This window comes from Molothrus aeneus, chromosome 1, assembly GCF_037042795.1.
Source record: "Molothrus aeneus isolate 106 chromosome 1, BPBGC_Maene_1.0, whole genome shotgun sequence".
Lineage (NCBI taxonomy): Eukaryota > Metazoa > Chordata > Aves > Passeriformes > Icteridae > Molothrus > Molothrus aeneus.
In genome coordinates this window covers 24819747-24837510 of record NC_089646.1, presented here as the reverse complement: position 1 = coordinate 24837510, position 17764 = coordinate 24819747, and the positions used below count along the sequence as shown (strand labels likewise).

At 42.2% G+C, this 17764-nt stretch overlaps 1 protein-coding gene across 1 annotated transcript in view; it reads right to left on the bottom strand.

The window, feature by feature from the left end:
- Positions 1 to 13801, bottom strand: part of COL1A2 (collagen type I alpha 2 chain) — a 37287-nt gene extending 23486 nt beyond the window's left edge. The window contains exons 1-15 of the mRNA XM_066553441.1: positions 13582 to 13801; positions 11292 to 11302; positions 10646 to 10663; positions 9941 to 9976; positions 8233 to 8316; positions 6913 to 6969; positions 4777 to 4821; positions 4627 to 4680; positions 4280 to 4333; positions 3852 to 3905; positions 3266 to 3319; positions 2936 to 2989; positions 1029 to 1073; positions 776 to 829; positions 626 to 670 (exon numbers count right to left, since the gene is read on the bottom strand). Coding sequence (XP_066409538.1) covers positions 626 to 670; positions 776 to 829; positions 1029 to 1073; positions 2936 to 2989; positions 3266 to 3319; positions 3852 to 3905; positions 4280 to 4333; positions 4627 to 4680; positions 4777 to 4821; positions 6913 to 6969; positions 8233 to 8316; positions 9941 to 9976; positions 10646 to 10663; positions 11292 to 11302; positions 13582 to 13651 — 735 coding nt within the window. The 5' untranslated portion in view covers positions 13652 to 13801. The remainder of the gene's footprint in view (positions 1 to 625; positions 671 to 775; positions 830 to 1028; positions 1074 to 2935; positions 2990 to 3265; positions 3320 to 3851; positions 3906 to 4279; positions 4334 to 4626; positions 4681 to 4776; positions 4822 to 6912; positions 6970 to 8232; positions 8317 to 9940; positions 9977 to 10645; positions 10664 to 11291; positions 11303 to 13581) is intronic.
- Positions 13802 to 17764: the final 3963 nt, after the last annotated feature.

The following is a 17764-nucleotide window of genomic DNA, read 5'->3' as shown; positions in this document are numbered from 1 at the left end:
TAAATTATGGAAACACTAGCTCCTTTTAAATAGACAAACCTGCATTGGATTAGCTCTTACTAGAATAGTTACAGTCAGATTAGGAGAGTTGGATCTTGCTGGCCTTTCACAATAGCTCACAACTCAGGTATTAGTGGTGAACGAAAAAGGTTAGCGCTTGCAGGTGTAAAGCTATGTCCTGTTGTGCATTTATATGTTACAGATGTATATAATTATAGCCATCTGTAACACATGCATGGTATGTATCTCTTAAAAAGTAGAAAGTCTCTTTAGCTTTTGGATGAGAATTATTCTGTTAGACTCTTGGAAATGACAATTCTGTGCACTGAGTATTTCCCAGTGAGATGTGCTGGAAAACCTTCTCATAAAATCACCAGTGCAAACAAGAGAATATTTGGTTCCTTTGGTAAGGATGTGTTTAATATAAATCCTGAGGCTCTCATGATTTTGTCTGCAAAGGGTTTATCACTAATTCTCTTTGTGATGTTCTGATAAGCAACAAAGAACTATCTTAAAAACATCAACACAATCAAATTCTCAAAAGCCCAAGAAATGCTCTAGAAACAGGAAAAGAAGCACAAAGCCTGATGGAACCAGGCTGTCAAAAAGCAAGACTGAAACTTACAGCAGGTCCAGTGGGGCCAGCACTGCCATCACTTCCACGAGCACCCTGTGAGGAAGAACATGATAAACAGTTTAAAAAGAGAATTGAATATCAGAAGAAGCCACAGTAAGTGGCTCGTTCATGATGACAGACAGATGGGAAGCCACTTACAGCTGGTCCAGGGGCACCTACTCTTCCTCTCTCACCAGGGAGACCACGAGCACCCTTGAAAGAAAAATTAAATTAACTCATATCTTTTCACTGAACATAGATATATAGAGATTTTTCCCTCTGCTAAGTCATATTACTATTACATTAGAGTATCTGGGTATCTGGAGTGTCAGTAATGACAAATATTGAAGAAAATGCTGGTTGAACTGAATATATCAGATTATACTTTCCCACAGAAGCAGTGAATACTTACAGGTTGTCCTGGGGTACCATTTTCACCAGGGGCACCAGGCTCTCCCTATGAAAAAGAAAGTTTGGAGACATGAGTTACTTAAAGGATGCTTTGGACAGAGAGTCTAACAATATCAGAGAGACTTCCATCTACTGGATCCCACTTTCTGTGTCTTCTATAGCATTTTATAACACATTCTGCATCACACTATACAATAATAGCACATCAAGTCCTGAGGGTGCAGAGACTGCAATTGTCCCTGCATATACTGGAACACAGCCAGATGGAATCCTTTTAGAAGAGAAGGGCCAGAGAAAACTGTGCCACTTGCTCAGCTTTCTTCAGCCCCTTTTTTTATGCTGACATTTACTCTGTAGTACACATTTAAGAGATTGGATCTGGATAGTCAACTACAAATCCAGATAAATCAGCAGCTGTTTTTTAGCTAGAGCAGAAGCAGAATTATACTTTCTCTTGCCTTAGTGTAAGTTGACAAAATCCTCGCAAATGGCTTAAAATAAGGATCTTTCTCAGGTATTTTTAACTGAAGACCAATAATACTGAGTATTTGAGTAATAGACATTAATACCTGGCTTCTCTCCCTTCAGTACTGTATTCTCAACAGCCTTCTCAACAGGTCCAGGCTGGTCTACAGTGACAAGATTTGTCACTGAGGTATATTCAGGATACATGTGCTTGTATCCTGCTATATGTTTATATATATATATATATATAGCTATATATATAGCTATCCTGCTATATCATCTAATATGAAGATGATAAAAAGAAAAAAGACTGAGGATCAAATAGCCTTAATTCAGCATTTAAGATTATGTGCATTAAGGTATATTCAGGATACATGTGCTTGTATCCTGAATATACCTTAATGCACGTAGTCTTAAATGCTGCCAAGAGAGCAAGTTTTTACCTTCATTGCTGCTTTCAGCATGGTTATATAATGAACAACCTTGATTTAACATGCTGGTGTTTTCTAGCACTCTTACTAGTAACTGCTCTATCCTTTACTTATGTGCTTTATCTGCTTTAAATCTCCAATGACTGGACAGACTTTGTCACCTAAACTTTTTCTGAAGGTTAACAACTTGCAGTGATATTGAAGATTGTTATGTTACAACTAAAAACCCTTTAACCAAGTAGTGCTAAGCTCTTAGAAACAAGCAAGATGGAGAATTAGTATTTGAGTTTTTCACTGTTATATTAGAAGTCTGTGAATACAAATTCCCTGTGAATCAGTCAGAATTTCCTATAACACAATGATGCAACAGAGAATTTTTCAAGAACACTGATATTAGGCACTGAAGTGGAATGGGAGAAGAAAAAACTCAAAGACAAAAAGTTTACCATAGATGTTTCTAGACTTTATTTCAGAATATATTATTAAGTTTTTTTAAGGCTAGTGTTCAAATGTGCTCTAATATGAGGATGATAAAAAGAAAAAAGACTGAGGATCAAATAGCCTTAATTCAGAAAAGCATTGCATATATCCAAATTTTTAGCAGGAAGGCTTACACTGATCACGTGTCTCACAGAGTAGAGTTTTTTTGAAAAATTAGATGTTCATTTTAGCATGCTTTAAAAAAACCTACCCAAATGTAGAATACAATCCAGAGAAGGGCAGAGATAGCAAAATCAGTCTGAAGTGCTGCTGAATAGCCAATCATTAAGAGCCCAATTCTACAGCCTTTATTCACTGAAAGCACTAACTTGCTTAGAACTTGATTGAGGGTTCAAGGCTAAGGCCCCAGGAATGTTTTCTCATGACAAGGTGCATGTATTTGTTCTACATGGATCCACTGACTACTAGATTACTTTAGCTGGGCAATGTTTAATAGCAACATGGAAGACTGACTGGATGGATGCTAGGAAGAGCTACAAATGCATCCTATATTTTTAGATTTTGTCTTTACCTTAGTGCCAGGAGTACCAGGTTGTCCCTTTTGACCATCCAGACCATTGTGTCCCTATATTGAATAGAAAAATAAATATTGATACATGTTTTCTCTCAAATGGCTTTATGCAAATTCTTAGTCTTATAACACAAAACCTTCCTCCCACACAAAATTATTTCCTAATATGATCTTCTGATTTTTCAGAAATAATTAGTCTTTTATATCAGGTGATAATAACAGCTTTGAAGAGGTTCATGTACTCTTCACTTTCAGAGGATTTCCAGGGGTTTTCAGTATGCTGCAGTGATGTTAGTCCTAAATATTCAGGAAAATTATATATGTACTTACCCTAATTCCCTTAAAGCCAGGCAGACCAGGAGTTCCAGGGAATCCACGAGCACCCTAAAAACACACAGTGCATGAATGATTGTCTCTCATATTATACAGTGCAGTTAAAAGGAAAGATGATGACTAAGTCTTCCAATAAAATTAACAAGTAGATTTGGTCATTATCATTCAGGTAAGGAATAGAATCCAGATCCTAACCTCTCAGGACCAGACTTGTTTCAAGACTAACAATAATCAACCTGATTTTTCCCATTCTCAATCTCAGAAATTTCATGCATTACCATGTGGCAACACAGCTTTTTTAACTTTCTATGCCAAGGTGCCTGTTTACCTGTTCCTGTGTAATTCCTCACACTTCTGTTACTGTTATGCCACTTCTGTTACTCATTACTAGCTTTAGTGGGAATGGGGTAGGGGAACAAAATGAAAACATAACTGTATGATACCCCTGCAGGTAAGAGCTGAAATTGGATTAATCCATAGAAGGAATATTACTAGACTGTTAATGTGGTTAAATTCAGAGAGGTTGTTAGGTTTCAGGGATTAGTAAACTGGTTTGTATTTTATCCAGTGGATCATTACACACCTGAGGGCCAGCAACACCCCTCTCACCAGGTCTTCCAGGTTTGCCAGGGTGACCCTAAAAATGCAATAAAGATGCACTAAGAAGGAAAGCTCTTATAAAACAGCAACACAAACCACTAAGGAAAAAGAAAGTACATTGGCAAGGCTTCTCTTTTTCCATAAATACAATGAGATTATTAACTTTTAAGTTTTCTTCTCCCTGTATTCAGGAAGTTAAATAATGTATTTGGAGTGGTTTGGAAGTTATCCAATTTTCTGTACATTTCCAGCATACTGCATCTCTTGTACCATAAAATAATTATTTCAGGGGTTTATTTATGTAACAATGTAAAAAATATGGCCAATAGAATGCTTAGCTTAACAATTATCTGGTTGTTAGGGTTGAATCACCACCACAAAAGAGATGAGAAACATTTAATAACCACTTACGTCTTCACCAGCCTTTCCTGGAGGACCAGGGGGACCACGAGGACCCTGGGGACCCTGTCAAAAACAGATTGAGAATTACTTGAAGCATAAGTCTTCATATACATCTTCCCATTGTTTTCTGACTTCTTTTGGGCCATAGTTGGAGCCTAATTGACTTTGCACTTTATGACTTAAAGTGGAGAGAACCTGAATCTGAGTTCAGCTCTGTTTCTATAACAGGATCAAGTAGGAGTATCCAAACATCCAGAGAAGTGCATATGGGTAGGGGAAATGGGCCTAAGGATTACAAGCCTACTTTGGGGTGCAATTCCTAATGCTAGGAGTGTCTGTGTGTGATCTGTACTTACTGTTTGACCAGGTTCACCAGGCTCACCAGGAAGACCTTGGAAACCAGGAGGGCCCTAGAAAATGAGGGAGATATTATTGGTTTCCAAACAAGATAATTTTTAATTTTACAGGTATGTCAATGTCAGTAGGAGAGAGAAGACTGTACTCACAGGGGGTCCAGATGCTCCAGGTGGGCCTCTGGGTCCCATTAAACCCTAGGGAGGAAAAACACAAGATCTTCTTAAAAACATCAATTATATAAACTCATCTGTAATACAAATTCCCAGCATTCCTAAAACGTGGTTAGCATCATAGTTTCCATTGTGCAATGTTCAGATGAAATTAGAGGAAGTTAAGAGGTCTGCATGAATTCGCACAGGCAGTCCAAGTGCAAACATCTAATGGCAACAAACCAGCACAGAATCCAGTGGGATGATTAGAAATGTACCATTATGGCTGTGAATGTCATGATTCTTCTTTTTAATCTATTCTGACTTGTTAGAAAGTGAACTGGTTCGTTCTTTTTTGAATTCTTCCCTCTACCCTTCCTATGCAGAAACGTTTAAAGATGAGAGTCATAACACATCATGAAAGGCCTTTATACATATTGTGTATACATTTATTTCCAATAATTATCTATTTAAGTATTTCATTGTTTTCTGGTGTTGATTAAATTCTTTTCATATCACTTGCAAAAGAAGTCACTAATACACTCTCCTTGACATTATTTACAATCTACATACATCTTGAAAACACAGGGTGAGACAAATCACTTCTAAAAAGGAAATTTCCATAGATTGGTGCACTCTCTTAACAGTTATCTTAAGATTTATTAAGCAAGAAAACAATTTGCAAATTGAAATTTTAACTTGGACTTCTATAGTCCAAACAAATTATTTTGGAGACATTGCAACAGAAATAATTATGTTTTAAATTGGTTTTAAATCTTTCTCGGAAAATATTTTAGATTTTCTCATTACAACATTAAAATTATATGCCAACTTTTCAGTGGTTTATATAGTTTTTCCATAAGACTGAAAACCTTTTATTAAGAGGAATAAATGCACATTAATTACAGGCATTTACTCATGGAAGTTAAAGCAATGTTGTGGATACAAAAATATGCAGTAATTCTAGGAAAAATAATGGTTCTTAGACAGTCTGAATCATATGTACTGCATAAACCCTGTGAATTTCTTCTCAAATTAGATTCTGTAACTACTTTTCCTTCCTGAATTTTACATATTGTTTATGAAATAAATATGTGAAACTTAGAACTTCCTCACAATAGGTAGACTCTACTGCTATTTCTATCAAATGAACTTAACTGACTCAAAAATTGGAATATAGAAATGGTGACACCTCAGATAAATCCTCATCTATGTTTTCTGATTAATCGTGAGACACTGAGGGCAGAACTTGATTAAAGGTACTCCTATTTTCTTTATTTCTTAACTAAATGGATGTCAAAATATTTTCCAAAGTCCATTTATTATTAGAGTGTTTTTGGAAGTAGAAGCAAGCACTTGACCCAGAATAATCCTGGTCATCCTTCATCCTGCTGCTCATCCATCAGATACACTGTCTGTGACATCTGAGTGTGTGGTGAATTTAACCCATATTCTGCTACCTATGTATACTGAAAATATTTGCTAACAGAAGGAAGGGTTAGAAATTCATATGGAGTGGCAATAGACCCCTTAAATTCCATTTGTATATAGTATACAGTGAGCTATAAAGAATCCTCCTCAGAGCAGCCTTACAGTACAAAGTACTAACATTCAGATGTTGAGAACCAAATATGGTGACCAATTTCCTAAAAAACCTGTGCAATCCAAGGGTATCAAAAGAGTTTACAGCCATGGAGGAAAAATCATCACCAACTGGAGCCAAGATGCTGAGTTACTTTTTAGGCCTGTGCCTGCTTTAGAGAGCAGCTTTACAGTTAAAACACAATCTTCTGTCTCAGTATGGGTAAAGTAGTACTACCTCAAAGGACATGTGTTATCTAACATCAGATTATGAGATTCATTGACTCATAAAAGTGTAGTCAACAGAGTTAAAGCACAAGACCCAGAAGTTCTATATTCAAGCTAAATATACAGATATAAGACCATATTTCAAGTCCTCAGAGTATTTAAAACACTTATCATCATCCTATATTAAAGGATCAGTTTCCAGTCTGAGTCAATCTATGATAAAACCACTAATTTTAACACTATGTTTTTCATTAATGCAGCTGAATTAAAGGGAAGTCCCAAACACATTATTCATGTGAGTTATCAAGTGCTATGTCATATACCTACCATAGGTCCTGGGCCAAAATCTGCTGCTTTAGATGGATCATACTGGGCAGCGAAGTTCTGTAGATAATAAAAATTTTACTTTAAAAACTATTTATAATCAACATTCTCTATCTAAATATGATCTGATTTGTTGTATTTGTGATGAGGTTTGTTAAAGCAGCATACATATAACTCAGTAAATATAGCCTTATTATAAATACATTTCCATTCACTTGTTTCCAAAAAGACTCAATTTTACTGGGAAGGCCCTTTCAAAACTAATTATCTCTGCAGCAGTGATAGAGAGGCATTCAACAGTGTGAACTGCAAATTAGGAATATAAATTCAGTGTTCATTTAAAATTGAAAACTTTCTTGAAACTCTCAAATTATTTTGCCTAATTTCCAATGAGGGAAGTTAAGCAAAGCAGTGAAAAAATATGCATAAGTAAAATTAATGTACCACCCCTGAGTAGCTATTGCATGAGGTGGGCCCTTGAGTTTCAGAAATATCTGAGGAGCATGAAGCCTCAGAAACACTGCAATGGATTTCTGGTATTTTATCAAAATAGAAAAAGATTCTCCACAACACAATCAAATCTCCTTTTCTTGCTTGTTTCTTAAACATATTAAATTTAAAAAAAAAAAAACCAAAAAACAATGAAAGCAGTTTGATATTTGCAACTAGCAAAATAAAGTATTGAAATAAAAAAGAGTATTCTTCCATGCAAAAGGACTTACTAAACTTGATCAGTACAACACTGCCTATGTCTTCATGCTCCCTATGTAGCTAATGTCAAGCAAAGAGTCAAATTCAGCATTCTGCAGAGAGTACATGATGGACACCAGGGCACAAAGTGTGTATGCACAGCCCATTTACAGGTCTGCAGTATGAATACAGATAAAAAGAAAACTTTCTAAAGGGAAATACTCTAAAATTCTATAGCACTTTTAATTGATTTTTAGCTTAAGGAGTCGTCTTTGCTGTCTCTTGAATCCAACCCCAAAGGCTTCTTTTCCCCCTCTACTTAACAGCACTGGTGTCATTTAGTTGATGCTTAACCTATAGACATTATTGCTGTGTAAGTTTAATGCTAAATAACAGGGTTGATTTGCTCTTCTTCCTAAGTCCCTGTTGAATACAGAATCCAAATTTTCCATAGAATATATACACTCCAAGGAGGGTTTCATTGGAACTGGGCCATCAATTTCTTATGGCTCACAAGAGAATGTTTCTTCCACTCTTTAATTCAACAACAGTGCTTTCCAGCAGATATAAATTCCATCTTGGTTACAAAGCACAGCTTAGGAGTTCTGGTAATAGAAAGTCTGGATGCCTTACTCCGCCAAGACCTGGAGGACCAGGGGGCCCTGGAGGACCTGGCAGACCATCTTCACCATCCCTGCCTGGTGGACCTGGTGGACCCTAGAGTTAAAAAGAGAATTATACGGTGAAAATTGGAAGTGGCTGAAGAAATCTCTGATGTGGTAACTTCCCTAACAACCAGGCACTCACAACACACCTACAACAGTGCTATACATTTCAATAAATAGTTTAAATAAATGCTTAACTTGAGAAAATATATATAGTCTGATTTTGTGTTACCTTGCTACACCTTGTATCAGATACGTACCAGAGCTTTGTATTTGAAAGATTTACAGTGGCAATATTGGATTTACACTACCAAAGCATAACATCCAAATTGGGAAGTTTCATCTTAGGTGACAAACTTTGGACCTAGAACCCCAAGTGACCCATGTGGACCCACACAGCCTGGCAGACACTGTCAGTGAGAGCCTAAAGTTTGACCAGCTGAGGATTAGAAAGGTCAGCTCTACTGATATGAGTTAACACGGATCCAGAGTACGTCCGAAGCCATTTTTTTAATCAGTATAGACAATTTACTGGTATGATTGCAAATCAAATTAAAGTTTAGCAGTACTCTTCTACAGATTTTTTATACCATCCATCTGCTACCATTGTCAGAACTTCTTTTACAACAGGTTAAAATTACCAGTGTTCAGTCCAGTAACATTTGTCCTTACATTCTTTCATCCTCAGTACATAAAGCTGGTGAAGTTTTGGCATCATGGCAATTGATGTGAGGTATTTAATTTGCTGAGTTTTTTGAACCCAGTTCAGTACTTAATAAAATCAATAATAAATAGATTTCTAAAGGAGCAGAATAAGGCTTGTTGCCTTCAGAACAAAGAAAACATCTCCTTTCATTAAACAAATTTAGTTAGTGGCAGCCTAAAGCAAATATCCAGCTGATCACACTGATATAGTCTTCCTAATAGTTTCCATTACATTTGTCAACACACTATGATCTCAGAAATCTTCAAGAGCTCCCTCATCAGTACTATGGCATTTTCATTTTCAGATGATAGAAAAAAAATACATATAACTACACACAAACCAGATAAGTATGTGAAGTTCAGAACACCACTTTACAAAAAGCAGCAATGATGCAGAAGCAAACCAGAAAAGCAGATATGAGCAGTATGAATGAACATTACAATTTAATTATTCAAGTGTCCTTATTAATGGCTACTTTTACGGTCTAACGTCCTCTTTTACTAGCAGAAGGTAGATAACAAATGCCTAGCTGCCAAGAAAAGAGCTTTTCCAAAACATCATTGGAGGCACAGATAATGGATTATCTTCAAAACTGGCTTAATCTATTCAGGTTTTATGTAGAGAGCTTACCCATATGCCATATTATTCAAAGATTACATGTCAACTTTTCCCTCTGCATTTCTATGTGCTATTTCCACTGTGAACAGCTGGAAAAACATTTTTCAAATCATCACTTGAAGAGCTAGGCTGCCCTATGATCTCAACCATATCTGCTCAGGCACAATGACCATAATTAGGCTGGATTTGGTACATATGTAACTTGGTTTCTTTTTTAAATTAAATTGCACGTGCAAGCTTCTACAGGTACAATGATTTGATCTCACAGAATGCTTAAATTTAGCTTTTTTCTACTGGTCTTCCAACAACTAGCATTCAAAGATCACAAGTAAATGTCAATCTAATTCCTTACCCTTTCTCCCTGTGGCCCTTTGTCTCCTCTAGGGCCCTGCCGGAAGAAAATAACACTCAATGAGTTACTGTGGAAATTTTCCAGGACAATACAGGGAAACAGATACATTAAGAAAAATTATTGTACATTAAAAAGGAAAAGAGGGCTGTAAATTCAGGTCCAACAGCTATTTTCCACAGACAGTGTATTTTTGTCCACAATAATCTACTGGAAATAGATTAGCCACTGCCACTGCTGTGTGAATTAGAAGTGTCACTGCACAGACCGCAGAAGTGCTTGCAAAATTGGGGTTTGTTTCTACTGAATAACTAGTTCTAATTGAACAGTAGTGACTTTTAGAAATAATATCAAATCAATTTAGCTTTTTATACCAATATGGATATTGCTATACCATTCAATCCACGTAAATCTTTACAAAGGAACTCTAATGACACTTTGATGTCATTTAGGTCATGGTAGGCTTAGTTCTGCTCACAAGTGAAGCACCTTTGATTCAATACTTGAATTTACCCTGGTGTTAAAATGCTGCATTGATAATTTCCCCCTTTTTTCCTACCTATTCATCTCAGCACTACTGCTATTTTCAGAGAACACTGCAAATAAGCAGAGTAGCCAATTTTCCTTTCATCCAATATTCAACAAAATATTGCTGAAGACTACCTGATATCATCTTTATTTCCACACAAGAAAAAGAAAAATGCTTACCTTGCGCCCTGCAGGTGCCTGGAAAAAAATAAGGAAGAGAATTAAAAAAAGAAGTTACAATTTCTGCCAGTATTTGAACAAAAATAATGCATAAACTTAGACTCATTTTCTTACATAATTATACTTTTTCTCAATCCAGTATATTTAACTATGCCCTGTAATTTAAAATTACTTTGAAGGCTAGGAGGTTATGTACAGCAAAGATGCATGTAACTATATTAAATTGTTGTGTTGAAGACTGACAATCTTATAGCTATTACAGCCTAAATTATTAGAATTTAAAAAAAAGAGTCACACCTGAGTTCTTTCATAATCCTACTGTGCAATGAAATTTAGACTGTAAAACTGGCTTTAAAGTAGAGTAATCTCCAATCCAAACTGCCAGGTACAGTGTCCAAAGAGCACTGCTCCGTTACTTTCTCCTCATGGTCTCCACACCTATGAAGGCAGTCTCTTAAAAAGCCCGTCCCACTTGTGAAATTGGGGTGGGTACCTTTCCAGGCAGCGCCTTCAGGATTTAATCACCACTTTTCCATTACCATCTTGGGAATGAATGTAAGAAAATAATACTGCCACAAGAAGAGAAGCCTAGCCGCCTAGCCTGTTAATTGGAGTGTTATATATTAGATAAAAAAATTATACTGACCTGATTCACATCTGCAAAGAGAAGGGAAAGAAAAAAAATAATTAGAGCAGGGATTCAAATATTTTACAAGTTTTAAATTTTAAACTTGCTTTCAATTCAAAATTAAATTTGCTGCTTTTATTTTGAAATGCAATTTTATTGATTTCCTTAATGCAATAAACATTTTCCTAATGTAATTTCTTCCTATTAAGATGATTATCTTATACTGGAATAACTCAAGGGTGAAATTGCCATGTATTTCAAATTCAAAATGGACTTGCTAATTAAATCAAAACAACTAATATGGCTGATACAGAAAAAAGGCATTTATCAACAATAAACCTGCTCTAAATATGTTTCAACATACCTCCATTGGAAGCCCCCCACACCTGTGTATTTCCACATATGTGTTCATGCAAGAGATTAATAAACCCAGGCAGACTGGAACATGTGAAGATACTAAATTGTAGGAGTAATCTGAAATTTTCAGATAAATGGCTCAATCCCACTTTTTATGGGGAAAGGTTCTAGCCAAACATCCATTTCCACATTTTCCTGTAAAACTGTGTAACAGGGAACAGTTTGAAGCTATTAAACTCCAAATTGCAAATAACTATCTCTGTATGTTATGCACTGCTAAGTGTGAATATGCACTTTTTTCATTAGTTGGAGAAACAAATTTTCTGAGTTTCTTAATTTCAAGGAATTAAAAATCTATTTTGACCTAAACTCACCATACTAAAAGAGTCTCACATCACACTTGAATGCCTGCAATTTAACATCACCACTAACTAACAGGTTGTTGGATGTTTTTCCACAACGTGTCACTTTGGCAGTGCGTGACCACACCAAATTCAGATGATTCGTGCACTCCAGAAAAAGGTAACAGTGCTGAAATGCTGAAAGCACTGGAATTCCGCGGCAGTACACACAGCCAGCCTGTGCTAACTCAACACAGAACTAAAGCCAGTACTGCCCGCAGGTGACGGCGACAACGGTGCCTGCCCAAACTCCCTGCGAGAAGCGGGGGGTGATCGGTTCGGGGACCCCCACAAGAACCCCCCACAAGAAGCGCTCCGTCTCCTTTGCGAAGGCGCAGCTGCCTCCCGTCACCGGGGTTGGGGGAATGTCCTCAGAATGCCCGTCCAGAACGGCCCCGCCGCTGCCCCTTGCCCCGGCGAGGGCGAGCCGGGGGGCATCATCCCGGGGACATCATCCGGGGGACACACCATTCCGGGGGACACCATCCCGGGGAGGCATCATCCCGGGGAGGCATCATCCCGGGGGACACATCATCCCGGGGGGACACATCATCCCGGGGAGGCATCATCCCGGGGAACACCATCCCGGGGGGCACCATCCCGGGGGCTCCCAGCGCCAGGAGCGGGCAGCGCACGGCTGCTCTCTCCCTCCTCCGCCCTGGAATGCGGCCAAACCCCGGGTCAAAGCCAGGGGGCCAGGGGCTCGGGGGGCCCTTCACAGGGCGCTGCCCTGCCGGAAGGCTCCGCTTCGCTCCCGCGTGAGTGGTGGGGTGCGTGCGTTTCCCTCCCATCTCAGTGTGCGGGGAATGTGTGCGTGCGCGTTTGTGTGTGTGTGTGTGTGTGTGTGTGAGGGGGCACCACATCCTCCTCCACCCAGAGGTGGAGAGCTGCCCTGCGCCCCCGGGGAGCCGCGCTCCCTTCTGGAGCGGAGCCCTGTTCCTTCCCTGCCGCCCTCCCGCTGCCCCTCACGGCGCTCCCTCCCCGGAGCCCCCGGGGCCGCGGCAGCTGCCCCGAGCGGCCCGCAGGGGGCGCCCCGCGCGCGGAGGGAGGGGAGCGACGGATGGATGGAGGGACGGAGGGACGGAGGTATGAGCAGCCGCTCCCCCGCTCCCCGCTTCGGAAAGCGCGCCTCAAGTCTCACTAAAGTGCAGCCTGGGTGCTTCCGCTCGCCGCAAGCACTCTCCTCCCAGCCTGCATCTGTATCTCCTCACAGCATCTGCGCCGGAGGTGAGGCTTTGTGTCCTCCTCTAGGTACAAGCCCGTCTGGGGAGGAGGTGGTCCCTTTTATTGTCTTTTTTTTTTTTCCCTTTTTTTCCCCCGTAGAGGGGGATCTCGTTGGCCATTTGCCATCTTTTTCTGGGGGAAAGAAAGAATCTAGAGTCTGATCTGGGACGGAGGTGGCAGTTTTGAGATGGTCTCTATCGTTTGGGAAGCAGCAACTCCCCGCAGACTGCCGTGCGTGGGGTGGGCGTCGGGACAAAGCACAGAGCGCAGAGCCGGACAGCCACCCCTGCCACCACCCCTGCCACAAACAAGCGGAAAGCACTTACGTTGGCCTGTTGCTAGGTATGAAGTTACTGCGAGCAGCAACCAAATCCGTGTATCCACAAAGCTGAGCATGTCTAGTTGCAAGACATGCAGACTCCTTGTGGTGCCGAGTCGGTTGGTTAGCTATCGCCTGTGGGACGCAGGCATACAGTCTCGAGGAGTAACTCCAACCTTAGCAGAAACCTGCTGCCAGGGACGCTAAATTAACCCAGCCCCGGTCCGCCCTACTTATACCGCAGGAGGGTCCCGGCGCCGCCCAGGCCATCACGTGCCCCGTGTCTCCAGCCCTCCACAGCAGCCTTGGCAGCGCCGGGGGGGCGGCGACGCTAAATTGGTTCCATGCTTTGAGGACGTGGACACTGAGGCTTTCGGAAGGAAAATCTGACTCGTCGTCTCTTTTTTTTTTCCCCCTTTTCTTTCTTTTTTTTTTTTTTTTTTTTTTTTTTTAATTCCCCTCAGCCGTCCCACGCCCCTCTCGCCCCGCTTTTCTGGGAGTGCGGCCGGAGCCTCGCCGGGCAGCCGGCTGGCAGCGCCCCGACGGCGTTCAAAGCGGGAGCTGTCCAGGGCCTGCGGCGCCTCCCGCCCCGCAGGGAAGCGGCCGGGGAGCCGGGAGGAGGCTGGATCCCAGCTCAACCAACCCCTCTCCGCAGTCCCACTTCAACCAAAGGCAAAAGGCGACGCTGTCCCCATCACCAGACCCTCTAGCACGACCCCTCTAGCACGGTCACTCCGGTCCCGCGCCCCTGGCGTTTCCCCGCGGACAGCGGGTGCCGGGGACACCAGCAGCCCCTCAGCCCGCCCGCAGCCGCGGGGGAGCCCGTTCGCGTCCCGGCTTTTTGTTCCCCCCGGGGAAGCATCTCCGTCCCGGGCGCGGGCAGAGCCCTACCCGTCTCCCCTCCCGGCTGCGCGGCCGCTCGGGCAGTGTGTGTGTGCGAGGGGAGCCCGCACCCTCCCGGCCGGCTGAGAGGGACTCTCCGGGCGCAGGGAGGAGGATGGGCACTCCCGACAGCTCTCCTTCGCGACGGCCACCCGCCCACCCAGCTGAGGGAAAGCTGGCGGGCTTGTTTGCCACGTCTGCTCGGCAGACCGCTTCTCCTTTCGCGGGGGAGGGGGCCGAGGTGGGCGTGAGAGGAGCTGCCCGCGCTGCGCCCCCGAGGGCCGGCCGCCCCATCGTTCCTCTGCCCCGGCACCGCACTGGGGCCTGCAGTCATTTGGGGTCGCGCATCGCGGCCCCCGCGGCTGCCGGCAGCTGACGTGGTGCCCCCGGCCAGGCCAAGCGGCAGCCGCGGCCAGCCCCTCCCCGCCCAGGGCTCCTCCAGGGCGGGCAGCCGCCCCCTCCCAGGCCCCAGGCCCCCTCCGCTCGCCGAAGGGAGTCCCGGGCAGAGGGGACGGCGAAGGCAAACAGGAGCCCCGCCTCAGGCTGGGGGGGCTCCTCTCCGGGGCGGAAAAGGCGAGGCGGGCGCCCGTCCTCGGCCCCCTTCCCTCCCCCAGCCGCGGGTCGCGGAACAGGCGGATCCTGCCCAGGCACAGCGGCGAGCGGCCACAGCCGCCGGGACGAGCCGCGACAGCCTCCGGGAGGGCTCCAGCAGCGGCTCGGCACCGCCTCCTGACCGCCCCGCCGCCGAGAGGGTACCCTCGCCCTCAGCCTGTCTTGGGGGAGGTGCCGGGGCGTATCCAGCCCCTGTTTATCAGCTGCCGTCGGGGGCACGGGTACAGAAAGAATGGGAAGGATGGGTCATGGATGTGCACCTGAACGGGGACCCCACAGGCGCTGTGTCTCAGGGGCACTGCCAGCACCGAAAGCGGCATTCCTGAGCCAGGCTGGACAGCCTGCCTGGAGCTGCCTCCCCGGACAGGACAGTTCCTCGCTATCAAGAGTGCCGACGAAATGGAAAAGCCTGCAGTTTGGAAAGGAAAATCCACAGCATTCGGAAAAGGTGATCCAACGAAGTATGTCTGACCACAAAATGGTCGCACAACGAATGATGTGATTGACACATTGTAATGAAAGTATATGGTGTAAAAGGTACATGAGTATTCTTTCAGGTTATCTTTCACGTGAGTGGTATCAATTCAGACCAAGAAGGATTTTAGTGGAGGTAACTACTTGAAAGTTTATACCAGCATAAACCTAAAGTAGCTCTGTGAGCTTCAAACAAGTTAAAATAATAAATACATTATCAATATTATTATAGACCCAAAGCACTGTGGCTCAAGTCCAAGTATTTGCTGATATCACTTTCAGTGAACTGTTACTCTGTAGCCAGTTTTCTTTGTTTTGACTCTGATGCATCAGCAGAATAGTTATTGATTGATTATAATAGTAATTAGAGGCTTCTGAGACACACCTGTTCTAATTGCATATGTAGAAACCTATTTTATGCACATTTTCAATAAATAATAGCCCTTTTCTATTAAAGAAATACGTGGAAGGTGCAAGGATGCAGGCACGTGTATCCTGACCAAATCAAAATAAGCCACTATTCCCATGTATCCTACCCATGAAGTTTCACACAGGGAGGACAAGCTCCCACCCAAAGAAGAGAAAACCCTGCAAAGATGTGGATTTTCAATCACCATGTCTTCCATAACACAAGTGGCTGAGGGAGATGTGGAGCCAGAAGCTCAGCAACAGAAAAAATCAGTTGAGATGGTATGAAACTCCTCAGGCTTCCAAAGAGATGAATTCTTGGTATGCTCCAGCCATTTCAGGATTGCTGCATATGGATAGAAAAGAAGAGATGCAGAAGAATAATTCATTGATATGACTCTTTTCCCATGTCAGTCTCTTTTCAGCCATCCATTCAGCCATACAGTTATGGATTTTTCAGCATGGTGGATGGCTGAAAAGATGGCTGAAGTTCTCAAGGACCGACAGATTTGCCACAACAGTCTCAGATTCATACCTGACCTTTGGAACCGATGGAGTCCTTCGCCATTTTTTTTCACTTTCAGCCATCCATTGTCTTCATATTTCAAGGAAAGATGAGGAAGGAAAGAGGGAATCTTTTCTCCCTCTCGCATCAGCAGTTATTCAAGCCACACCAAATGATTTTAGGGTAAGTGACAAAAGCCTATTAGGCTGATCTTCCTGCAAGGTACCTGTGTCATACAGGCACTGTCAGTTTCTGTTGTGATGACAGACTACAGTGCTTATCTCCTCTACCTAAGCATGCAAAAATAATCTTAGAAACTTGGGGGAAAGAAAAAAAGTATTTCTTTAAACAAGTAGTGCCTAGTAACTTTGATTCTATTGTGTGAATTCAGTAATACTTTTTCCATAAAATACAATTATGGCAAATGGTTGCTTGTGTGCAATATCATTACTAGTACAACTATTTCTGAAGTAACAGAAGTAACATGAAAGCTTTTGGAGCCATTAGCATACCAGAATTGATTTGATCAACCAGCTTCAACAAGTAAGGATCTAAGAATTCTTTTTCCCTTTGGATCATACGTGTTTAAAGGAACTATTTCACATTAAAGCCAGTAATGCCTATGGCACGATTAAAATTGAAACTCTCACGATAACAAAAAAATATCCTCTGCAAGATTTGCTGTTAGGGCAGACTTTAAAAGAGAGGAGTTTCCAGGTGATGTCAACCTGGATTTATTTCTCATTATTTTAAAAAATCGTTAAAATACAGATAAAAAATTATGAAAATGGTAACTTTTTAGTATGTACACTGGGAAACATTTTCCCTGCATGCTATTTCAAAACTTACTAGCCAACCACTGGGCCCTTGTCATAGAATCATAGAATGGTTTGGGTTGGAAGGGACCTTAAAGACCATCTTGTTCCAATCCACTTGCTGTGGAATATCTTTCATTAGACCATGGCCAACCTGGTCTTGGACACTTCCAAAGATGGGGCATCCACAACTTCTCTGGACCTGTTCCAGTGCCCCACCAATCTCATGGTGAAGAATCTTTTCTGAGCATGTAATATAAACCTACTCTCTTTCAGTTTGAAACTATTTCCCCATGTTCTGTCACTACATGCCCTTGTAAATACTCACCATGTTTCTTGTAGGCTCCCTTCAGATAGTGGATGGCAACAATTAGGTCACCCCAAAGTCCTCTCTTTCACAGGCTGAGCAAACCCAAATTGCTTCATCTTCCCTGTAGGAAAGGTGCTCCATTCCTCTAATAAACTTGGCATCCCTGCTCTGGACTCACTCCAGC